The 26,426-nt window shown below is 40.0% G+C and overlaps 1 protein-coding gene across 1 annotated transcript in view; it reads left to right on the forward strand.

Moving 5' to 3' along the window:
* LOC122824643 (partitioning defective 3 homolog) overlaps window positions 1–26,426 on the forward strand; it is a 370,755-nt gene that overhangs the window by 219,679 nt on the left and 124,650 nt on the right. The window contains exons 17-19 of the mRNA XM_044105505.1: window positions 4,626–4,774; window positions 15,180–15,410; window positions 20,432–20,642. Of these exons, the coding sequence (XP_043961440.1) occupies window positions 4,626–4,774; window positions 15,180–15,410; window positions 20,432–20,642 (591 nt within the window). The remainder of the gene's footprint in view (window positions 1–4,625; window positions 4,775–15,179; window positions 15,411–20,431; window positions 20,643–26,426) is intronic.

A 26,426-nucleotide genomic window follows, 5' to 3' on the forward strand; every position in this document is an offset into this window, starting at 1 on the left:
TTGAAGTTGTGGTTTTGCCTATGAGCAATACTCAGCTTTGGTTAATTTTAGATGATGGGTGAAATTTAAATGGAGAGGAAACCATCTGCTAAGAATTGGCAAAAAATGCTTTTAAAATCTGCTTATGGAAGGAGAAATTGGGAAAATGTGTGATTCGATTTGGCAGACTATTAAAAATGGTCTAGAGGCGTGTGGGGGACCAACCATCCAAAGACACTGTGGGAGTATTTAAATTATGTAACTTGTGAGAATTATCTATATGGTCAAGGTCTTGTTGTTGGTTTTTATTTTCCCCCCCAATAGATTTTTTAAAATTGTTCTCAGGGTATAATAGGACACATGTTTCAGGGTTGTGGCAAACATATTCTAAGTCTACTTAACTAATTAATCTATTTACAAAAAGCCATTTCTATAGGGAAATATATAGTCTGCAGTAAATTACTGTACTGTGTCTGCAAATGTTGGACTGCTTAAAGGTCAGAGACATGTTTGTTCTAAAAGTAAACCAAGTAGAGTGTTGAATGTGTCGGAGTGAAGGGCTTTACTTACAGTATGTAGAAAATATTTCTTTTACAATTCACTGTACTATTTAAAAAGGGGTATTCTGTATTTTCCAGTCACATAGTGCTATTTCATAGCACAAACAAATAACTGTGCTACCTTCAGTTGTTATAAAAAATAAAAATAAAAAACAGCTGTACAGATCCAAAACATGTTAAAAAGAAATTTGACTTTGCATCATATCCGTATCTGGCAACGTGAAATTTACCTCTGTCTCTTTAAGAGCCTCCTGCCTCTCTGGACACGCCCCCTTCAGTTGGCTCTCACAATAGTTCCCCATTGAGGCGTTGTAGTTTGCATGATGAGTTCTACCAGGTGTTTGCTAATTGTTGCTGCCGCTAGTCTGGTGGAACTGGGTAAATTGGTGACGTATTGTATGAACAGTCATTTAGTCACCCCTGCATGGTTGCCAGGGGAGGTTCAAGGATTCCTGAAACATGCATGAAAGAGTGGAAGCAACACTCCATTTATGTGTTGGATGAGGGAAAGAGATCATTAAGATTTCAAGCTCAAAAAAAGTCGATTTTTGCATAATACTTCCCACCCCTTAAAGATTTAAGCATCTTCTGATCAAAGCTGTTTAGGGGAATTGGCACCACAACGCCAAAAACAATCAGTGGGGGCCGAGACAGCTGGTGGTTCTGATAATGCAATTGCCTTTGTTCTCATCAGGTTGTTGTAGGCTCTCACGCTGTGCATTTAGTCATTCCTCTGTGTGTTTCATATTCAATCAAAAAGCGGTGCTAAAACAGTTGCCAGCTTAAATTTGATTCCCCACTAAGCGAATTGACACCACTCCAGAGCTCTCTCGCTGAACTTCACTCCTTCTGCCCACATATTTCTCACCAGTTTCACCCAGACACACTGGATGCTGACCATTTGTCTGCATAATTACTCCCCCAAATGGTCACACATTCATCAAGTCTCTTCCACTGAGCAACAGTGCGTCTGCGGGCCTCTTATTTTGTCCTCGTCCTTTGCGCGTGTTCGATTGTTCCGGTAAAACAACTGGAGTAAGAGTGAATTAATCCTAACTGCGGGGTGAAAATGTGTCCCTTTCTAGCCGGCGCTGTCTCAGTCATGCTCTGACAAATGACATTTGTGGAAGTAGGAAAATAGAGGGCAAGCTGATTTTGTGAGCCCCTGGAATGATGACAGGAGAAAAAAGCGAAAGATGATGAATAAATGAATAATACATCTGTGCTGTCATTCCCTTCTCCCCGCTCCGCCTCACTCTCTTCCTGTGTCATCTGGAGTTGGCCCTGCGAGGCGGTCTGATCTTAGTTAGAATTGTCAGGTATGGTCGATGGCGAAGTGACAAGTTGACACCAGTCCCTCTGTTACACACAAGGCAGGTATTTTGTTAAATAGGGTTGACATCCTTAAAAAGAATGATTTAAATGCAAACAAGTGCCATCAGTTCTGAAGTGGAAAAAAGCTCAGAACAAAGGCTGCTCTAAGAGGATTTACTTCAAAAACACATTTCTAATATTTTACACCTTCACAAGACATTTTAGACTTACCGTATTTTCCAAACTATAAGTAACATTTCTTTTGTCACTTTTGTTCATCCTGTGACTCACTGTCAAATTGTGGCTTATATGTTTTTCCCTTCTTCATGATGCATTTCTTGAGTGATGCAGTAAATGTTCATTTCTATTGATTGACGTGACCGTCTGCAGCTGGGCGGAAAGCTGACCACGGGGTTGAAAGCTGTAAGACCAGAACAGGAGGAACAAGTCCTCAGATAGATGATTAAAGACCGTGTGATGCAGTTACGCTTACTGGTAGTTGCCAAGGAGATGAATATAAATGTCTATGCTGTCGGCACGTCTTGGTATTGCTGTTTCATGCAACGCAACAACCTCTCTATCCCCCTGTATTTATACTTAATGCTTCTCCGCTGCCCCGTGCGCTTCGCCGGCAGAGCTGAGTTGTTCCTGACCACCCTGACTTGTAGAACAGACATTCACCTGTGAAAGAGATAGCAAAGACAGGTTAAAGAGTGTCTTTGAAATGGGTGAAAGCACAAGGACGGGATATTATGTTTACCATACTGTATACATACATACATACATATACATACATGAACACATAGGACGTCCGAGGAACTACACACCACAAAGCCAATGTTGTAATAATTAAAAGTCATATTCTGATTGACACAGGTTTAAGTCATACATACATGCTTAACCAGTAATATTTGGTCAGTTGTCTGGCAAAACCCTGCACAATTTTGTATCCCTGAGCATGATCAAAACAGTTGTCATTGCAACTGTGGCTTAGTTGGAAAGAGTAGTCATCTCACTGTCCGAAAGCTGTTGGTTCAATTCCAGCTTCCTTATGTTGATATGCTTCTAAGCAAGGCAACTTAACCATAAATTGCCATTGGTGAATGTAACTCAAGTGTAAAATGCATTAAGTGCACACACTTGGTTTTATAAAAGTAGTTCTTATATCCTCCATAGAATTGAGGTTGTAGGAACATTCCAGACTCCTAATGATAGCCTGCTTATATATTATATTCCAAAACCGGCTTTGAAATGTTTGGCAACATTTTCCTGTTGGGCATGCCAACTGGGTTTTATGACTTTTGTCTAAGTTCCAACCATCTGACTTCAACTGGCCCCCTCAGATGAAAGAAAATTGGTGGGGATGTTTACAAAAAAAATCCAAAATCCAGGAATCACTGAGGCTGGAGCTGATTATGAACCAAAAGGCTCTGAAACAGTTATGCGAGTTGGAAATCAGCATCGATCGAGAGGGTGCTGACCTAAACAGAAACACCTTTCCCCAAAACCGGCACCTTGTAAATTTTGCAACTTCCCTCATGGACCGGCTCATGCCTCCTTTTCACAAAGCCTGTGGAATAAAGACAAACTGCAGTTGGATGGCTGAAACTTGGTCACAACTGATGTCTCTAACAGGATAATGATCCCACAACACACATCATAACACATCATAAGTTGGCAAACATTAAGCTGTTGAATTACCCTGAACTCAACCCTGTGGAAAAACCTTGGCCTGTGCCAGGAAACTAACAGTTTTAAATAAGCTTTTCATATTCTGATAATGAGTAGTGGTAAAATATCCAGTCAGAATTAAAACGCACTTCAAAATAAGTATGATTTTTCTGCAAAGTGACCACAATAGTGGGGTTTTATGTGTATATTTAGGCAAACATGCGTAATGTTGACCCTGTTTTCAATTTAAAGCATTCAGGGAATTCAAACATTACACCCAATATTTCTTTTACAGAATAATTGAAAGTGTGTGCTTTATAATTATACCTCTCATGTCCTACTAGTTGAAAATGCATAATTGACTGAATGAATGTATGTAAACCTCCGACAGGTTCTGCATGTTATCACTGATAGAATCGAAAGCACAGCAATAGTCATCTAAAGCACATACATAATTTGTTATCAATTATTTTGTCTCTGAGTAAATGGCAACATCATTTCTTTATGCAGAAAGTACAACACTCCTTCCCTCTCTACCTCCTTTCTTTAAAACTCCCTTTTGATTTTATTTTAATTAAGATCCAGACAGAGATACTGCAGATCTTAAAGGGAGTTCTCTGAAACGGGTTGGGTTCCGTCATGCTCCAGACACACACGTTTAGAGGGTGGAGGTGGTGGTGGGGGTTGGATGGGAATTGAGTGGCCCTGACCCTGGAGCTCTCTCACCTCTCTGGGGTAGCACACAGCCTCCTCTTTTCTAATTATTCCAAACGTAGCCAGAGGTGGAGGTGTCCTTCATTAAAAAGAGTCATTGAAATGAAAGATTAAACAATGTGTATACATATATATGCAAGTGTGAGCATTGGATGTCGATATTCATTATCTGATGGTGCCTGAGCTGAGGTTTTTGATTGTGTAAATATTAATAGGTCAGTTTTATTCCTCGGTCGTAACGCAGGAGAGGCCGCAATAACGGCTGCGAAACGTGATGGACACGATGAAAATTTAAAGATGTCTATCCTGCAATCAAGTAAACTGCGTTAGCATCATGTTTAATCTGCCTCTCTGTTTCCTCCTTTTTTTTATCCCGATGGGCCACAGCTCTCTGAGTCCGGACGCAGAACCCGATGCTTCCTTCCAGAGGGAGGGCTTCGCCCGCCAGAGTATGTCAGAGAAGCGCACCAAGCAGTACGACAGCCCGGCTCATCTGGACATCATCAAGAACCGCAAGTCCAAAAGCATGGATCTTGGTAAGTTTTAAGGCACCGCCAACAACGCTTTCAGCTTTTGCTTGACTGATGCAACACATTTTACCTTTACATTCCCAGTGGGTTTCCGAAATCACAACATAAGATAAAACAATAGTGTATAGTTATGAAAACAGCATACATAGATTCAAAAAAATTTGCAGTTGATTAGGATAATTTAAAAAATATATATACTGTATGTTTTTAGTGTTAAGTGCTTTGGAGTACACAGACTTGATAGAGCAGCATCAGTAGACCATTTTGCTTAAAAAAGACCAGACTATTTATAAATAATGGAGAAAATGCCAGTAAAAATGGGCAATACGGACTTAATGATTAATCACAATATTTTGATTATAACAAAAAAAGTAAAAAAAAAATAGTAAAACCAACAGTCCCGACAATATGGAAAGTCTTGGGGGTTGGATGTCGTCATTGGTGCTTGAGTTTCTTGAGAACTGTGATGGTTATAGCACTTTAAAAGCATCATGAAGGAAGAATATGTGATAACGCTCCTTTGTGCACCTAGGATTCAACAATTGAAATTAAAAAAACACAGTCAGCTTTGCAAGACAGCTGTTGTTTCTTCTGGCTTTCTCTTTAAACCTTAATCATGTTGAGTAGTTAAATATCTCATCTCTGTTCTTGTTGCAACTGCTTCCAGATCAAAGAGTGTAGATGGTAGCTTAGCCTGGTAGCTAAAATGTTTCGGACACTCACCAGCTGTTAATGATTGATTGCGCTTTTTTCCCACTAAACTTAAGTTCACCTGTGTCTCTAGTTCTTTGTGGGATCCTCTGCGTTGCTTGCTGCGTTCTCAGTGTAGTTAATTATCGGTCGTTATCTACAAAGGTACCAGTTTAGAAAATAAAGCTTCTACATTCTGTTGAACTGAGCTTGGCTGGACTTGCCTTCATTCACATGGTAACCAGATCTAACAGTATTTTTCATTTTCCCACTAGGTGATCTTGTTAGCCTAAGAATCTGACACTTTTAGCCATAATGATTTATTCATCTTTATGTTTTCTAAGTCACAATTCTTTATTTAGAACCCTATGCTCGGAAATTGACACATTGGAGCCTCAAGAGACTAGCTCTTATTGAGGGCAATCTTTGCTTAAAACAAAGGATTTGTGTCAAACTGGTTGCTGTTCCATGCGTTTAGCATTTATTTAAATCTCAACTGTTCATGTTGGGTGAACTTTCACTATGAAGACGGTAATTGCACAGAACTTTCCCCTGCGGATTCTCTCGGATCCGTGTATAATTACATCAGTCAGCAGTCTGCAGGTTTCTCCATCAAGTTCAGGGACCGGGTTTCCAACATAAAGCTGCTTAGGAAGATGTTAATAAGAGGTCACTGGGTTGGTTTCACTCGGAGCATTAAATTGGTTTCCATTATGCGCTTTGTGTGTTGAAAATGTAATTGACTGTCGCTCCTGAGAACAGGAAGAGAGCAGAAAGGACAGGATGCTGAGATAACTCACCGTAATGACGCTGTTTGTCTTCAGCGCAAATGCATATTTTATCAACACATTTAATCAAAAAAAAAAGATCCATAATTGTACCAAACTGGAGCCGCCATTTATTCGTCAATTTGATTAGCCGAAGCCGGCAGGGTGTCTTTCTTCTGAAACTGGGTCATCTGCTCACGCTGTGGTGCCTGTCTCATCTTATAACCAATCTTATTGATCTACAGTTGAATTATACGGGTGTGTCACTAGAAGAAGAAACTCAAAGCAGCACTCTTCTGTTCTCGTTCGTGTTATGATAGCTGTTTCTGCTATTCATTTAAAATTTGTAAGGAAACACATTTTTTCTTGAAAAGCTTTTTAAGTCCTTTGCAAAAGTATTCCCACCGCTTGAAGTATTTTACCACAACTTTATGTGACGAAGCAGCAAATAATTGTACTTTAACAGATATCCGTATTAACGCCAGGAATTCTTTAGCATGCAACATGCATAACATCTGTTTTATTTGTGTTTTTATTTGGTGAAGCTGCTTCACATTCTTGAATTATTGTTGCCATCCCTTGTCAGGCTTGCATAGCTCCAGGCTTTCGTTCTATCTCTCAAAGTCAGACTTCAGTTTACCATAACCTCCTTTTAAATTCAGATGAGAGTAAAAAAAAAAAAAACAGTGTGTTACAGTCACATTTTGAATTTCTGAAATATTTTATTGCACTTGAATAAGTCTCAACTTAAAAGTCCTCGTTTTAGGCGTTTAGAGGTGCTTTGGAGCCATAATCTGCATGGATGATTTTTGATGAAGGCACTCAACAAAATGCCCTGCTTGTTACTGGTTTCACAGTTGATGAATGTATGTTGTTTTTAATGACTTTCTATTTTTGTGTTTTTATGATGTAAAGCACTTTGAACAGCCTTGTTGCTAAAGTTAGCTAGACAAAAAAACTTAATTGATTGATTCTTTCATCTATTAAAGCAGGGAAAAGTTATTCAAAGGATAGTCATTGTCTAAAAGTGTATTAATAATGTACTGACCTTTGTATACGTGTAACATAATGAAGATGTACACCCTTTTAAGCACATTATGAAATGCTTTACATTAAATAAATTCAATTTAAAACATCATAACTTACACAAGAAGCACAAAATATGCAACAAATCAATTAAAATACAGAAGACAACAATGAAATTAAAAAATGCAAGAGATTTAAATATTGTAAGTCAATTTTGACGATATAAGTTAGAAGGAGACAACATATGTACAAAGTTTAGCTGGTAAAAGTAAAACAAAGAAAGTTTTTTTTTATTAGAAAGTGTTTTTTCTTAGTTTTACTTCAAAAGTTGCTACTGTATTATGATAAAAAGGTGATTCTGAAAGTTTTTATGGGGGTGGAGGTGGATAACATTGTATGGCACACCTTTCATTTTTTATTTATGTAAAAATAAACAAGAAAAATGTTATATTTCATACACTTTACTTCATTTGCTGTTAAACTCTCACATACAACCCTAATAAAAAACCTGCTTTACTTCACTGTAGATATGAAAAGTCCTAATATGAATATTTATATTTTTTCATATTTTTTTAAATATGAAAAACTTCAATGTGTATGAATACTTTTGCGAGCTACTGTAGATCTTTTAGATTTGTCCCTGATTCTGTTCAGATTCACTGCAAGTCCTACAGTTTAAAGCACTCCTCATATATTCAATCCACAACTTTCAATTTTTCCCCCATTTTGTTTCCCCCCCTCCCTTCACTTCCACCACGTTTGAAGTCTCCATACACAATTCAGCATAACAGATCACATGACTGTGAGGCCTGCCTTTATTGAAATATGCTAAACTTGTCAGACTCTCTGCTACTTTATATCTGTCAAGATTAAGCAAAGAAGGGGAAAAAAAAGAAAGAAAGATGTGAGATGGGCCGTCTTCCAGTATTAATACTTTATCTCATCACAGGCACTTGTAAGCCTCATGATGGACAGCTTTTTACATCAGGTGTAAGATCTATTCCATTTGGATAATTGAATCCATTCTTCACATTCTGACTTGGCCTTTGTTTGCTTTGCTTGTGCTTGGTAATGTGGCATCAAGTGCACTAACTAATAAGGCGGTGGGTTGTTAAGCCCAAACCGTTGAGATTAACTGCAACACAGGGATCACTGGGAGCGAGCAGCTAACGCTTGATACACTGTCATCATTATTTCAGACAATCGTTCTGGTGGGTCTGTAGGTCAAGACCCACCAGAATCAAGAATGGTGAAAAACAGTCTTATTCTATTTTTTTTCATAACCAGATCAGAAATAGCTATTTGTTGGATGTGGGATCGTGGCCCCTTTACACTCTCATAGCGCAGAGTGTTGATGTAATTGCCGCATAGTCAAATGAGGTTTTTTCTTTCTTTTCATATTGCTGACAGAGACTTTTGTGGTATTAAGTACAGAATGGGCAACCGATGCCAGCGCCATTGTGCTCATTCTGGCTGCGCATTAAAGAAAACACTTAATGCTCATAGAAGTATGGAAGGCCAAAGAGAGCCAGGCAGTGGAGAGGCTTTTTCTGCAAGTAGATATTCTTAGCCGGTTGGCCTCTTCAGCTCTTACAATTGATCCCTCATAATCAGACTATTTATACTGAAGAATTTAACGTATTACATTAACACAGACAGCCCAAGAGTTTTTAACACATGGATATTTGTAATGAAAAGTTGGTCTTAATTCATCATGTCGCCTACAAAAAAAACATTCTTAGCTCTGTCCATCTGTCTGTATAACCTTCTGTCCAATTTTCTCCAGTGCATTCTGGGGATCCCTAGACCCTCCTGGGCCAGAAAGTATATACGATACCTTCTTCAACCTTTGTTTAACCAGAATAATACTCCTTGAGATCAAAGATCTCTTTTACAAGAGTGTCCTTACAACAGTGCAGTTAAACCAGTTGGTTACAAAACACACAATCCACCTTCAGAGATTTCATGAGACTTCTGCCAATGGGACCTCCCTTGAAAAGAATCAACACCAATTACCCAAATGATCTCAACTTAGTCCTCTCAATGCGGAGGAGAAGGGGATCTACTTTGACATGATTGATGAAACTCTTAAGCCTATGCCTAAGGTAAAACCCATCCACCCTGCAGTGGAATCTTATTGTACTTGCTTACATCAGGGATCTTGCTCTTTCAGTCACAAGCTATGTTTTGCAACAATGGGTGATGGTTGATACAAGGATTTGTAAATCAAGAATTTTACTTTTGGGTTAATCTCTTTCTTCACTTCTATAAGGACGAGATACAGTGGCCCTTAAAAGCAGTTCTGCTTCTCCATACTACAACAGCACCAATAAAAAGCCTTGAAAGACACAGTCAGTAGCCTTCACAAAACACATGTGGACCAGACAAGCAAACCCTCCTGACCTTATTAGGGTAAATATCTATTCTACTGTGTTGTCTAACTCTCTGGTTCCAAGGTCAGATAAATGGACTTTCTCAGAGGGGGAAATGAGTGTTATTCCTTAATAGTTGGTACACAGTCTCCAGTTCTCTCTTGAGTCCAAAATTAGGACTACTTCCTCTGTTTTCAACTCCAAAGATGTTGTCCCAGCCCTTATATCCATGTCAAACAATGTGAGCATTCCTTTCTTGCCTCGCTATCAATTCCAAACCGAGTCATTCACATCTTGATTACTAGATTAGTCAGGTTGCCATGGATTTTTTTTTTGTCCAACATGGCTCTTGTGTAGAATTGTTGGTAGACTCAAATTACCTAATTTCCGATGCCAGCTGGAAGTAAAAAAAAAAAATAAATAAACGTTCAACCTTCAGTTCAGGTGGTAATGGCATATGTTGTGTGGCTTGTACAAGCCTGCAGAGGACATACTTCTTCGGGTTAATGATCCACCACTAGGATAGACCTAATAGCATATCTGACCCGAAGACACCTTATTTCCATCAGGATACAAGCACATGGCCTTTATACTACCACCTTAGAAGCTATTTTTACCCTAATTACCCTTTTAACGCCCAGCGTAAAGCGCTAACTCTCTGAATAAATTATGTGTAATGGAAAACCTGTCTGTACACAGATCTTTGAATGCAAGGACCTGTGGTGAATAATGGTCGGTAAGCATAGTTTCAGCCACTCTAATCATACCACGGGCTTCTGTCACTGTAATAACTGCTTCTTATTTATTCATAGAGTTTGCCACATCTCCTTGATAGTCCTTAATAGCAATAGGTTGTCTCCGATTAGCTGTCCTTGGCCTTAATCAAGGTAAAGAGCTCACCGCATTGGCCAGTTTTGTTTGCAGCCGTGATGAGTTTCAAGGTGCACTTCCTCTCAGTTTAATTTGATTGTCTTCTTTTCTTATTCTGATCATTTTAATTTCTCCCCCAGACGTGTTGGGAGTGGCAAACCTGTGTCTGTATGCAAATGGGGGAATTTGTATTTTCTTCCCTCTGAATGCGAAGGCGATGAGCAGCGGAGCACTGGGGCTCCCGTTGTGTGATAGGAATCACATAATAGACCAGTATACAGAGAGCTGTCCGTCAAAGTCTCCCAGGAGAGCCGGGGGCCCCAAAACAAAGGCAGGTTGGAGGCATTTGGGTCTGTGTGCAAACTGTCTCTCTCTCCCTTTCCTTTTTCTTCGCTCACCCATTCTCTTTGGGTTTTTGCTCCTCTCAGTCATCCAGAGCGTTGACTAGAAACAATGATGAGTAGGATTGTAGGACAGAATATCAAGCAGGAGGATAATTCCCTGTACAAGTACAGCAGATGTCATTTGGGTTTCTTTGAACAGGCTCTGAGTGAACACTGTGGAATTCACAATTGGCATCCTTTAAAAAAAAGAAGAAAAAATATGGTTTTAACATTTCAAAGTAATTTGTTTGAACCATTAAGCTGGGACCATTTGTATGGCTGTGGTTTTGCTTTTTATTTTTTATTATTTAGTTTTTGATTAAATTGAAAGTTTTTCTCTCTTGTCCTTCATACAATGACATTACACAGTCTGTGAGTTAGAGGCTTATTTTTTTCTGTTAGTGCTGTAAATCTGTTTATTCTCTCTTGGCATTCATATTTGCCATAACAGCAATCAAGTAAAAACTATGTCCTTCCAAAAAAAGTAAAAAACAAAAACAAAAAAAGGACTTTTATGATGAAGCAGCAGTAGTCCTGATCTACTGAGCATTTTGTCAATAAAGGTGCATGTAGGACATCTCCCTACCTAAACAGATGCAGTGGTACAGCGTTGTGCTTTGCTATATGCTTTTGGCATCGATTGCAATGTCTAATCAGCATTGACCAAAAAGGGAGAAAGGTTGTGTTAATGATGTGCAGTATTACGATGTTTACGCCCGTGACTGACAGATGACCTTTGAGCTTGTTTGATTTGTTTGCCACTTAAATCCATACCTGGCACTCATGACAGTGAAGCACTCAGAGAGGACCTGAGTGCTTCACTGTGTGCTAGTTGCTAACAAAGCAGAGAAGGTGCAAGGATTTGCCAAGGTAGTTTAGAATGTAAGTATAAAATATAACAAGATAATTATAGCCTTATGAAATGCGTGAGATTGAAGATGTCCACATTTTTTGTCAACCAAAACTACAACCCAAAATTTCTGTGTATTTTTTGACTGATAACCAACACAACTCCAGAGGCAATTGTGAAAGGGGAAGAATTTGTTTTCCCCCAAATACCCCAAATTTAGTGCAACCAACTGCTTTCATTAGTCATCTAATTAGTAAATATAACCAGCTTTTGTTTAGTTTCGTCTCAGTTGAGGGAAGATTAGTGACCAAACAGCATCCTGAGGGGAACTCAACAGACAGGTCAAGGGAGAAAGTTGAGTCTAAAGGAGGATGAAGTTAGAAAACTCAGTTACATTTACTCGAGTACTTTTGTGGGGTGAGAAAAAGTACTTTTATGTTCAGCTTTACTTCATCGTACTTTAGCATCCCTACAAACCAATGCCCAGATCTCACTAGCTTTACTTATTAATTTAGTCTTTAAAGCAGCAGTATGTAACTTTTATTTAAAAAAAAATTGTTGCATATTTGTAGAAACTGTTGTTATGTTGTCACAGTTTGGTATAAAACAGATCATCTCTGAAGAAAACCAAGTTTCTCTGCCTTCTCTCTAGAAACAACCAATCACACCCAGGAGGTGGGTGTTAGGATGTGACACCCCACTTGCTCTCTATTATGCTGCTGCTAGCATAGCATGTTTTCAATGCTAGGCCAGTTAGCATGGCCACCCATGATTGCAGATGAGCAGTTTTCCTGTAACAGCAAGTTGCTTTTCTGCCATTGGCACATTTACCAGCGACTACATGAGATTGATTGACAGCGCTAAGACCCTCCCCCTGGCTCTGATTGGTTGTTTTTGGTCAGGCGAGGTGCATTTCTTCAGACTGCAATGCTAGGTCAGGGAGAATGTGGAGGAGATTAATCTTTTCTCTTCACAGATTATCTGTCTCATAACATACATACATACAGTTTTAACAAATATGCAGAAAGCATATTATTTATATAAATTGCATACTGCAAATTTAACAAAGAAGTTGTTGTGAAAGCTGCTCAGTCCAAATCGGTTTATCTTTAATTTCCACAAGCGCCACTGAAAGCAGGAGTCAAATATAATATTTAGAGCAGCATATATCAACACCATATGGTCATATGAAAACCATTCCGTGAAGAAGAATGAGCCAAAGGCTTTGAATGTGCAAACCTGGCAGTGACATACCCCTCAAATTCTTTCGGCTGGAATTGTGGGTTTTTTTATGTTTAGAGGGCGGCTTTCCGAAGCAACAGATAGTTTTCTTTCATTTAGGGTGTTTGTTTTGTTTGCCAAGAGGTCCATGTGATCACCGGCAGTGGTCGAACACGCCTCATTTAGGCTGCTTTAAACGTGACATGGATCCTGTTCATATCAGTTAAATGTTACTGCTCCTTTGGGGTCCCTAAAATTGTTTGCATGTGTGTGACAGAAACTAAATCACAAAGTGCTTTTTGCTGTCGAAAACCCCAAAACCTTCATAATCTAAAGAGAATTTTAATGCTACACTTCCTTTATGAATACATTTTCTCAGCATATGCCATGGCCTCTGAATCAATAAGTCTAACAAGTTTTACTATTTTTATTGAAAGTCCTTTTTTTTAAAAAAAAAGCTTTACTTGTGAATGCCATTTGGACACTAACCTGCTGAGTCAAATAGGAGATGAAGGGACTGAAAATCGAAAACAGATCTACTTGTTTACCAGCCGCTGGATAAGGAGAGAAGTCGGGTAGCTGATGGATGCTCCCTGACAAAATGAAATACCAGTACCCAAGTGTAGCTCCGCTTACATAACCTAAACAAACCTCTCGAAAGTATTGCTAAAAAAAGATAATTACAGCTGTCTGGAACACGGCTCGGCGGTACAAGAGGCAGAATGCTTTCTGTCGTTGCATAGTGTTAACAATTTACCGTTCGCGTTGACCGTTTATTTGCGTTGCCGTACAAACCCTGGTAGTCACATAAATACGCGGGAGCAAAGTGATGTCTTTCCAACAAACACGAGTGCCCATAATAGCCCCAGTGCCTTGCTCAGACATTGCTACGATTTATACAAATGATTGCAATAATCTGTGAAATTGTACAGTTTGTGGTAGTTCAATGCTTAAAGCTAGTTAATCAACATGAAGCTAGAGATCCATTTCCTTCGCTGGTTTGTTGTTGTCGTCGTAGCTGACAGCCATGTCTGACATTTTCAGAAGTAAAAACTCTTCCCACGTAGTCTATTATCTATCTCTTAAGAAACTAAGTAAAAAAAAAAAAAAACTAAAAAAAAAACTGCAGATGTTAAAATGATTTTATTTCTATTTAAACATTTGTAAAATTATTACAGTATATGGAATCAAAGGAAGTTGTCTTTACTGCTGCAGTTGAGTTTGGGGTAGGGTTGAATCAGCAACAATGATACAAAGTAAAGTGTAACTTGTAACCCTAAATAGCCTTTGGGAATATAGATTAATGTGATTTTTAACCCCCCCCACCAATTTAAAAAAATTCCCAAATCCTCCAAAGACGACATAATTTAACTGAACCAGTAAAAGTAAATACACATGCAATACACATTAAAACAAGCCCAAAAAAATTGCAAATACTAGATTATAACTTGAAGTCATTATATGATTAAATCATGCATAGGATCATACGCAATTTAGTAATTTCAGTAGTGCTACAATCCATCATTACAAAAATAAAACAATCTGTGTGCCTAAAATCTGATTGGTACTTTAACTCCAGACCAATCACATGGTCTGTAACAGCATCCGAATCATTTTATCCTGAACTGTAGAGTCTTTGAACAGTTCTTCAATTCAAATCTTATTTATTTATTTATTTCTTTCAATTTTGTTGGGATTCCCACATATTTCCAGAGCAAATGAAAACATAGATTGGTAAAGTTTATTTATTTTAGTAACTCAATTCTCAAGTGAAACGTGTTGCAATCACACAGACTGATTCCTTTCACGACTTTATTTCTGCTATGATGAGTTTTCGCTTACAGCCGATGAAGACGTGACACTTAAGATTAGAATATTGCATTATCTAGAAAGGGTTTAATCAAAGGTTATTTTTAAAGATGCTTTTAATCTAACAAGCAGGTCTCATCAGAATGCATACCCTAATTTATTGACTATGATTTACTATATTATTATAAGGATTTATTGAATTATGAGACTCGTAGCCCTCAATATTAAGGCATCTATTTCTGATTTTGATTGATATTCTTCAACCTTTTCCTTTTGTCAAGGACGTACAGTTTTGTTGAAAATATGACGGATTTATTTAAATGACCCAGTTCCATAATTTGCACATATTACCTCCTGCTTGTGTGATACTAAGAGCCAAAAATCTCACGACCATTTCCACACCTGCTCACTCCGTTTTTGCAGGTTTCGAAGAGCGACAAGTCGGCTCTTCCCCACGTCTAAAAAAGTCCAGCTCAATGGAGAGTCTCCAGAAAGATGCCGCCGACGTCATCGCGGGCGACGAGCTCAACGTCCAGAGGATTCATCAACGCATCATCAGGGGGCGGGGCTGCAACGAGAGCTTCCGGGCGGCAATCGACAAGTCTTATGTGAAACCTGGTCTCATACCAAGGGAAGAAAACAGCGTGGAGACTTGTGAGTATTTATATACTTCCGCTTAACAATTCCATTGTTGTTCTAGTTTCTACTGCAAATGTCTTAGCTCACTTGAAATAAGACAAAACTAACTTAAAAGTAACTTTTCAGCAAAAAGTGAAAACCGAGTATTGTGCATAACCTTTGACACATAACCTCCACTGTGACACATGGTGGATTGAGCAAAGCCTCTTCTAAAGGGAGTTGGTTGCACGAGATTTTTATTTCGGGGTGTTTGACTGAAGAAGTTAAACATGCATGTCAACACTTTTCAGTTCTTTTGTTGGAGAATCACGTCAACAACTCCCCAAAATTCTGCATTGTGTCGGTCTGTCTCGTAAAATCCCTTTAGAACACAGTGAAGTGTGAGATAAAATCCTAAAAAGTTCAAGGGGTGTGAATATTTCTGCAATTGACTGTAGTTGTCAGGCGATGACAGCACACACACACACACACACAGGACGCGGAGAGACAGCCGTGTTACAGTTTCCGACAGGTAATAACACTGCAACACCACAAGAGTAATCACTCGATATAAATTTCTTTTCACCATTAAAGGATTCCATTAAAAGAGCTGGGGGACATTTGAAAAAGAAGGAATTATTTGCCTGAAACGCTTTGTTCTCATAAGCTCTGTCGGCAAGCCACTAAATACAGTCTTATCTCTGCAAAGAAAAATGGGGAAAGCAACCGATTTCCCCTGCTGCAGTATATTGCATTCTCCCCATGATATTCAAATAACTCTGTTTTTCAATTTAGATAAAAGCAGCCAGCCTGCGCTCGTCACCGAGGTTAATAGTCAGAGTTGACAGATAAGCCGCTGCCTTCCACATGCTCCCAGACTTTTATTTACATAAAATAAGAACGGAGGGATGGGAGTGGGGTGTGTGTGTGTGAGTGTGTGTGTGTGGGGGGGCAACAACACGTAAAGAAAATGTGTCCCCACAAGATATTCTGCTGGACAAGAACAAAAAAATAAATAAAATGTTTTTGTGTTGGACTGTTTTGAAGGAGTAAGATAGAGAAAGTAAAATCATCTCTCACGTCTTTTATGTGTTGGTGGGGAGGGGGTGGAGGGGGGGTGAGAAAAAAAATGACTTGCAATTTTCTTTGTCTTTCATAACCTTCGCTGACGGGCTGTCTTAAAGGTCTATGATTATTAAGGAAGAAAAGTTCAATGGTTGATTTCAGAAAAGTGACAAAATGTTTCAGGCGATTGTCGCCTGCCGCAAATTATCTTTGAGTTTCCTGACACTTTCATCAAGGCTTTCCGCTATCAGTTGAGAATGTCGAGCTTTTGCTTCTTTTTGAGACCCATCAAATCAGTCTTCCCGGCCTCACCTTCTGATGTCTGACGGTGAAGGCTTTTTTCTGCTTTTTAAAGAGATGTAGCTCTTTTTTCCTCCCCCCCCCTCATTTAATGTCATGTTTAATTGTGTATAGAGTATAAACGTGTATATGTATTGAATACAAATCAGCTTAAACATGAGCAAAAACCTGCAGATGCAGGTGTGCGTAGAGAGACGCGTTCATCTGCTGCCCTCTGGGAAGTTCTGGATTAAAATATTTAGAGTGTTATCTGCAGCTCAGGATCATTAAGCAGTGGTAGGAACATTAGCACTACTGCTAATCTCATTCATTTAACTAGCCAGATACAGCTCACAGCTGCTACTCAGTGCCATTGTTCTTAAGTGGATGATAAGCAGGCGCCAGACAGAGGGATCAAGCAGATCCCTATCCAGAATGTGTGCAGGTTCCCAGGTTCATCTCAGGTAATCACACAAGCCTCGTTTTGTCTGCCCAAATCCAACTCCCCAGTTCATTTGCGAAGAAAGTCCAGTTTGTTCAGGGAGGTGTGAATGCGCAATTGGACTCTGACACGGATCAAAAAAAGCAAAATCTGGGTCTCAAATTGAGTTCCAACCGGAGACCGCTCCAAAAAAAGGAAGCGAACTACAGCGGAAGGCATTCTGGGTAATGTTGGGAATAAAGAATTCTGTGTGTTCCTCTATCTGTTTTAGCTACTTGGATGCTCCTATATACACACATGCACACACACACGCTCTCTTTAGGACCTAGTTTACATAGAAACCTATTAAAGGAATCAGAAACTGTTGTTAGGTGTCATTTTTGCTGTGCTTTCCCACATGAAAAACAAGACAATGGATCAGCGTTGCATTTTAGTCTCAATAAATGGATTTCATGAATCCAAGTCACTGACTCTTCTTGAACCTCGTACATCTCAAACCTAGCTGGAGGAAAAATCATCTCCAGCAGTAAACACAACCAAAACAAACTACCGTATCTAGTGCTAGTAGGAGAAATCACTCACGGTCTTTACAAGGTATTGAAAAACCTACTGCTAGCGAGCGGTAGCTTGCAGCTAGCTAGCTAGCTAGCTAGTTTTTTTGTGTCTATCGTGGGTAAGTGGAAATTTATCATCAGTTTGCTGGATGGTGTATGTCTTTGCCACTGACTCACTTCTTTTGCCAACTCACACAATGCCAAATGCATTCTGGGCAAAACAGCTGGGCACTGCCACTATAGAAAATACGTGATTTTTCTTTTTTTTTTTTTATGCAGGGCTTAAACTTAATTCATAAACGTCTTAAAAAGTCTTACATTTAAGTTAGTGAAACCTGCACAAACCCTAATTAATATACTTGGACACCACATGCTCAGTCAATCTTCGATCCACACTCTTTCTCATAATTAAGTGAGCCATGAGATGCAGTTCTATATTACAAAACATGTCGTTACTATTGTAGCAGGCAATTGTTATTGAACCCGTCAATAGCAATCGAAGAAAACACACACATGAAGTGGCTCATCCTGTTTCTATCAAAACTACATCATCATTGTTTGAATCAAGTTGTCGAAACGAACTGAGTTTTCTGTGACATTCTAACGTGGTGCGGAGGCACCTGGGCAAACACAAGCGAGAGGCCGTGTGCAGAGACCAGCTGCATATAATCGAGCAGATTTAAGACTCTAATCTCCTTTGTGTTCTCGCCGGTCGGTGCTCCGTGTTCACATTCCGTTTCGGTGGTTTCCTTTGAGGTGGCAGCTGAAAACAAAAGGCTGATAGCTGCACAGATCACAAGAAGAAAGCCAAACCCGATCATCCTTCAAATCTGATTCCAGCATACTCTCCCCTTCCTTAGGCTGCTAAATATCTTTGTCTCGCCTCCCTCTTCTTTCCACACGATAAGCACTTTTCTCTCGCTCTTTCTCTCTCTCTACATATATATCAGAGGCAGAAGTTGAACAATGACATGCATGACTGTAATACATTGTAATCTAAGGGACATCTACTTCATACCTCAGAGCGCAGACGGGAGCCGCGCCAAGCTCGGAGCACGTCGTATTTGCAATTATGATCCCCAGAAGCCTTCTTCAAGATTATTTAAATGCATAATTAGTGACGGATTAATTACATTTTCTACATTGATTCTGATTAGATGTGATGAAAACTTTGGGTTTAATCAACCTTGCAGCACCTAAGGAGTTCGGTTTGAGTTTGATGTCGGGTTTAAAATTAGTTCAGACGTAATTAAAAATCAGATTCGCATGACTATCATTACTGCTTACGCTTGCGTGAAGGCGTTTTTTGTTTGTTTTTGTTTTTTACGTGTAAAATACAGCAGAAGGAGAGTTGTTTTTTGTTTTTGTTTTTTTTCTTTCTGTGATCCATGTGAAATACACACAACTGAAATAACCTGAGCGTCTGAGCTAAGTGAAAATCTGTTCCAGTGCACACAACTCTCAGTGGGTGTGCAATGTAAATATATTCTGCCCTAATGAGGCGAATGAATTCAGTGTGTTTTGTTCAGAGCTGCTATACCTTTTGGGACACAGTTTTTTTGTGTTTTTTTTTTTTTTTCCATGGCTCCTCTGATGTTGTTAAAAGAAAGAAGTTATGCACTGCAACTGATAAAAGAAAACTGGCGCTGTCTGCTGATTTCAAATACAGCTTCATTGATCTGCAGGGAGTCGGCTGAAAGTTAAAGTTCATTTAGTTGCACTTTATATTCGAAGCTGCCTTGGCTTGTGTAAAAGTTCCTCACAATGTGGAAGTGCTGTGATAACGTATTTCCTCCTTAAGGAGTCTTCTTTTGCTCTTTGTGCCTTAAATGTTACATATCAGCAAACATTATGAGACAAAAACAGGAGTTAGTATGAACTGCTTTTATAAATTGGTTTATAAATGGAAACTCCATCCAAACCAGCTATGCTCTATGTGAAAAAGTAATCCTCTAATGGCTTGGTCACTTCAATTGGCCACAATGTCTACAAAAACAACGAGTGAAGGAATTTTGTCCCTTTCTTCTGGCAAAATTGTTTTAATTGGAGTGTTTTCAAGAAACAAGGCTTTCCATTGGATTTAGGCCTTTAACCAGGCCACTCCAAGACACTTCTGTTAGAGGAGGGCTTGATAGAACGCTAGGGATAATGTTCTCACTGCATATCCCAAACATGCTTTATCTCGAGACAACGCTCCATTGTTGAGATTTTCTGGTTGAGAGAAATCTTGGGTCAGTTGTTTACATCAAGTCTTGCCAAAATGCCAGACGTTGGAAGTCTCCCATGGATTATGTTTTCACCCAGTCTCTTAATTATGATTACATCATAGACACTGACCTTTACCAGACGTTTGCGGTACTTCAGATTTTGTTCCCTGTTTGTTTTAAAGCTCTAGAGGAGTTGGGTTGGGTTAGGCTTAGATAGGTTCTTGAATTTTTTTCATGTCAAGGCATCATGTGGCGCTTTATGAGGTCTTTCTGCTTGCTTCCTGTTGTCAGACAGGTTCTCTTTGAGCAATATCTCCATTCTGGCAGTAACTAGGCCTTGGTGTGGCTGGTGAAATGGAACTCAAGTTTCCAGAAATAGACTTTACTAGAGTTAAATCAAAGGAGGACCATAAATTTTTTTGATGACCCTGAATTGAATTGTGACTGCACAGCAAATCTGTACCACAACTGTATATTTAACACTCTATCTGACTTTTTCTGTGCTTCCAGTGGATGAAGACACAGAGGAGAGCTACCGGTCAGGCCTTGAGTCGATGTCCACGAGCGGCGACCTCAGCCTAGGCGGCGGGCTGGTTGATGACAAACAGAAAGACGGTGCCCTGGGTGGGCCGAAGGAAACCAAGAGCGTGGACAAGGACAAAGACAAGGACAAGAACAAACCAAAGAAGGGTGTGCTGAAGGGCCTGGGTGAGATGTTCAGGTAGGAACACCAGAGGGCAGAAGCTGTTCTCCCACACAACACCGACACCCTGACACTCTCCGTTTGCGTTGCCCTGAGCACCAATCGCTGTTTTGTTTAATTCCACACAACACATTCAGCAGTGGATCATACAGACCGAATACATTCTCTGGATGTTGCCAGCGCTAATCAGGGACCATTTTCCTTGAACCTGTGAGATGCTGCAGTGAGGGTGGGGGGGTTGGTTATCGACCTCAAGGGCCTTTGGCACTTTAGAGCAAGATTATTTTTAATAAGGGCAACATGTTTTATTCATATTCCCATGTGCGCGGGCCTTCTATCCACATCGCTCAGCATTGGTTAACCAGCAGACATTGTTCAGAGCCGGTGCGAGGGCTAATGGGGAGGGGCCCGAACGTCGCTTGGGGAATTAAAGACCTTTGGAGATGTTAAAATCGACTTTGAATCGACTGTTGCCTCTTCCTGACTTGAACAGCTTCTGTTTCAACATGGAGCTGCAGGATTCCAGCAACACCATATATTTTACTTCTTCTCTCTGAATCTTTTTGCTACTATTATCCAACCACGCAGGATTCTTTATATGCACAAAATCCAATAGCAGGGGTGTATTCTGAATTAAACCCAAAGTGACTCTCATGTTTTCCAGTATTGTCGTTCCCTTGGAAATATCTGGCAAAATTAAATGACACATCTACAGTGTGACCTTGTCTTTGCAATCATAAACATCGATTTATGTTTTTCCAATTTAGAGAAGGTTTTTAAGAACCTCATCATTGTCAATCTGAGTTTTTTTCAAAATTGGTGCATTTCTGTCAAGTAAATTTATTTTTGGAATTCCATGGTCAATGGATGAAACACTTCTCATATTTGTATTGTTTAAGATTGTTTTTTAAATCTGTGTAACATTTCCTACCAGTTAAATTGCAATATGAAAAATGTAATAAAAAAAGAAGATACTCTTACAAGGCACCGTACTTCAGAAGACCTGTGATTATTGTCATTGTATTCTTGAAGTCTTCATATATAAGCCCCCCTCATGTTTCCATACAAATTGAGAATAGAGCATTTAAATTATGCACATTAAAAACATTTGCTTTCAATCGCAGACTGACTATTAGCGCCGAAGCATTCCCAGACTTGCACTCGAATAAAACTCACATCCTGCAGGTATCAATTCAGCATTCCCGTCGCATGAAAAACTTCCAATGGAGTTCCATTAATTATTTCGGTTCTCTGCACATTTTAACATGGCATAAATTAACAGCGAAGGCGCTCTCCACCGCTATCGCACCGCAAGTTGTTTTCATGTGGATTACCTTAATAGGATTAGTTAGCATATCACTGGGAAAGACACTGAACTCTGAACAAAAGACGACAAGCTTGTTTCCAGGTCACAACTGACAAACGCGCGGCGGTGGGGGCTTGATCGTTTTGACTGTTCTCAGCTTTGCACACTTCATGTTTTTTTTATTTTTTTTTATTTTTTATGGTTGCTCAGTTGTCATTTCAAGGTTTGGCAACAATATACAAGTCACACTCTAGGCAAAAGCGCAAACAAGCAGAGATGTTTTTCTTTTTTTTTTTTTTAGGAACGGCAGAACATTTGAATAGAGGTAGCAATTTGAGCCAGAGGTCTGACACTCTGACATGCAATCAGTGCTGTGGGCAAAGCTTAAATCTTTCTGAGTAGCTGTGTGCTGCTGGTGATTTCCCTGTGCATGTGGGCCCGGTACATGCCCTCCTTGGCCTCATCATCGTTCTTCATTATCTTTGAGTGCCACAGTCACTTAAGAGTTGGCATGCTGCGGGCCGCTCCGACACTCCCCCTCTGCGCTGTGCGTTTAACGGCAGGCCCCACGCCTCCTGAATACAAAGAGGGAGACCTGCGAACCTACGACAGCGTGTCAAGGCCACTGTGCAAAAAATGTGGAAATTTCTGGGTGTGAAAAGTTTGAAAACGTAAAAAAAAGCAGAGATTTTCTCAAATTTTTAACAAAAGTATCTTTCACTTGGAAGTAAAAAATTTGCTTTTTAGAAATCAGAAATGTTGAGATTAATCGGAAATTTTCTAGAAAATAAAAAACCTAAAAAAAATTCTAGAAAAAAATGGGCAATTTCCGAGTTTAAAAATTTTAACATTTTTGACTTTTGGAAATTTTCTGAACGTCGATACTCGAACATTTTTGACTTGAGTTTCAAGTGTGTTCTAGAAAATTTTCCTAGATCAGTATCAAAATTTTTTCTTGCAATTTTCATACTTTGAGTCTGAGCACTTTTCCCTTTTTCTGGAAAATTTCTGAGATCAATCTAAAACGTTTTGAGTTTTTTCCAAAAAATTTCTAAGATTAATTCCCAAAACGTGAGGGGCTTTTTTGTCTCTTTTCGTGTTTTCTCCTATCTTCGATGACTCTAGTACGCCGTCGTAGTGAACCAGCCTGACTTAGCCTCAAAGTTTTGGCGTCGTCTCTCAACTTCTACTTCATGTCATTTTTCAGCTTAAATTCTATAAAACTCCTCACGCCGTCTTAATGTCTTCTCTTTGTTTTTCTCCCATTCCACCTGACAGTTTTAAAAACTTAACAATGGCAAAGAACTGAGGTGAAAATGAACGCGTCTCGCCGGGTGCAACAACAAAACACTAAGTGCTGTGAAATGCCTGGCGGTCAGGAGGGAGGATAGAGAATCAAAGTGTCATATCTGTCTGTTGTGAGTCTCGCTTTTAGCAATTCCGGCGAAAGTTTTGTTTCATTTCGGGGGAGGAGAAAGTTGCGCTGCTCATGACAAAGGCTCCGGCTGACAGGGGAAGGAAAACGCTCCTTGAAGGCTCCCGCTTCGCGGACGGAATTCATAGCGCTGATTTTCACATTCGGGTGTCTCAGCGTTGCATCAAAACATCAAAAAGACATCCTGATTAGGTTAATCCTTTGTGCTGCTCGTCTCCGTGGTTTTCATCAGCGTGAATTGGACAGCCCGCCGCGTCTCCCGATGCATGTCTTCCACACGTTCTGCCTCTCGGGATCTTCAAGGAGTTTTGCAACACGCTGCAGTTTGAGCTCATTTGCATGCAGGCCTTCTTGGATGGCCTGATGAACGTGTTGTCCACGTCCGCCTAATAGGCAGCCTGATTGGGAGTGCATTAATGTCGGGGCTAGGAAAAAAGGAGGGATACCTTATATATAGGAGTTCAGGGGAAGAAGAGGTGGAATGCAAAAACAAAAGAAAGAATGTATAAAGTTGTTTTGTACAGAAAGAGAGCTGAAGGTCACGCTGGGCCTTTCTGGAGAACTACTTCTTCTCAATAGTTTACATTACAGGGAGTCAAAAAATAATTCGTCTCAAAAAGTGAAACATGTAGGCTGTAGTGTTTTACTAAACACAGAGTAAGATGTTGCACTTTCTCTCTCTTGTCACATTTAAACTTCTCAGAGTTTATAACCTGAACCAGACCCAGGTACGTAGAACATAGTTTATTAACCAAGTTCAGTTAGTGTGAACATCCACTTTCTAATTTTAAGTTCATGTCTGGACTTTAAAGTTGCATTATGCAACTTTTACTTTAAAAAAAAAAAAAAAAAAAAAAAAAAAAAAGAAGACATATTTGTTAAAACTGTCACCATGTCTTGAAAGTACATTATGAGACACCGGAGAAAATCGAGCTCCTCTGCTTTCTCCCCGTGTTCCTACTGCACAAATACCCCACTTCGACAGAAACAACCAATCAGAGGCACGAGGAGGGTCTTAGCACTGTCACTCATGCTCGTGTACAAGCTTCTCCCACTCTCTCCTTTAAGTTTAACACTTCCATTATGTTTCTTTCACTATTTTTCCAAGCAGTATGGACATTTTTCCACTGTAAGTGACCCAGTAGACTACTCTAGAATCTTATGAATGGGCTGGACTCTGCATGGTTGCGTGCAGAAGATAAAACCAGCCCCAGCCCCAGGCAGCGATGCATCGGTGTTATTCTAAGAATGCCCGTTACATGCATGTTGTCACAGTGTAGATGTCTGCATTCATTAGGATATAGGGGCCACATGGGGACACATTATACCCCCTAACCACTATGCTTTATTATTTATGTCCTTTCTAGTGGATAACACGTGATCGTTACCTTCCAGTCCGATCAGGATTGTTTCCATGTCTGCAGCTTAGCCCAGGGCCGCGTTGGCATGCTATCGCACAACGATGCCTCTAGAACTCCCTTCAATGGGACTAATGAGGTGTTGTTTATCTGCTCTGCGACTGACTGACCTCTTCCATCAGAGCCCCAAACTCCATCACTTGGTGTGAAAGTGTGTCACGTCTACGAGCATGCACCAAATAAAGGAGACAAATCCACCCCGCAAAAACGCAAAACCTAGCCGAATATTTTTGGTACGGTTTCTAATAAATATCTTTGTGTGCTTGAAATAAGACAAAACTAACTTACAAGTAACTTTTCAGCAGCATGTGAGCTTGTTTTAAGTCAATAATTCCCTAATATTGTTCTAGTTTCACTAAAACATGGGACACAAAAGGTATTTGTTCACACTAGTTTCTAATGCAATGTTGAAATAAAATATAAGTAACTTTTCAGCAAGATATGAGCCTATTGAAAGGCAATAGTTCCTTAATATTGTGAAAGTATTAGTTCCTATGGCAGACTATTTCACTAATAACATGGTGAAAATGTCTTGAAATAATCTGCCAGTGGATCCTGAACTTTCTTACTGATATTGAAGAATTATTGATTTAAAACAAGCTCCTATGACTTGCTGAAAAGTTACTTGTAGATTTTTATTTCAAGTTCACTCACACATTTGCACTAGAAACTAGACTGGAAAAAATACTTGGTAAATTTTTATGTTTTTTGCAGTGCAGTGTTAGCTTTGCAGCTTGGGTGAAATCATATATGCATATACTTAATTCACATCCTATATGTGATTATATGTGATACTTATATATATATTTATGAAGATTAGACCTGTATGCATTAATATGCATTCAAACATTTTGTCTCTAACTCTTTTTTTTCTTCTTTTTTTCCCCACTTTGATACATCAGAACAGCAGTAGGGAGACAGGGGAAATGCAAAGAAGAGCTGGGAAGGGAAATGGTTTCCACAGAGAGGAGGTGGAGGTGGGGAGTGGAGGGAGGAAGGGAGCGTGTGCACTGGAGTGAACTGGGGCACTGGGGGAGAATGGAAACCAAGGATGAAAAGCAAAGGGAGACGGGGAAGGAGAGAGGGATGAGAAAAGAGGGGAGCCTTTTTTTGCAGTCAAGCCATCGCGCCACTGTCTGCCTGCCTGCAGGAAGGTTTGGGGGATCTGTGGAGGTTTTTGTACATCTTAATGCAGGATGCTGGGCGAGCGAGCTGCGAGGCGCATGTAGATCCGCGTGTCTGCTCGCGTGTAGTGCCCGTCTGCGTGTGTGGAAATGAAAAAGATTGCTTTAATAGGCTCTGGCATCAACTTCAACCCTTCCTCCCCTGTGTATTCTCACCCGCACAGACACACACACTTTTTACTACCCTCACCACCAATCTGATAAGTGGCATGCCTCATGCGGAGCCATCAGCCGACACTGGAGCTTAGTGTGACAGTTGTGACCCCCTCTCCCTCCCCTCTGTGTCAGCCCCCTCCTCCCCCACCAATGCACAGCCCCTCTTAAGGCTGCGAGGGGAACTCGCGAGGGCCGGGGCGTCGCACGGAAAGGAAGAGCGGTGAAAGCCGGAGAGGAAGGAAGCTTTCTGTCCTTCAGCCCCTATTATTCTTATGCAGTGAAGGAGCATTCTGAAGTGCCGGG

The sequence above is a fragment of the Gambusia affinis genome, linkage group LG21 (genome assembly GCF_019740435.1).
Source record: "Gambusia affinis linkage group LG21, SWU_Gaff_1.0, whole genome shotgun sequence".
Taxonomy (NCBI): domain Eukaryota; kingdom Metazoa; phylum Chordata; class Actinopteri; order Cyprinodontiformes; family Poeciliidae; genus Gambusia; species Gambusia affinis.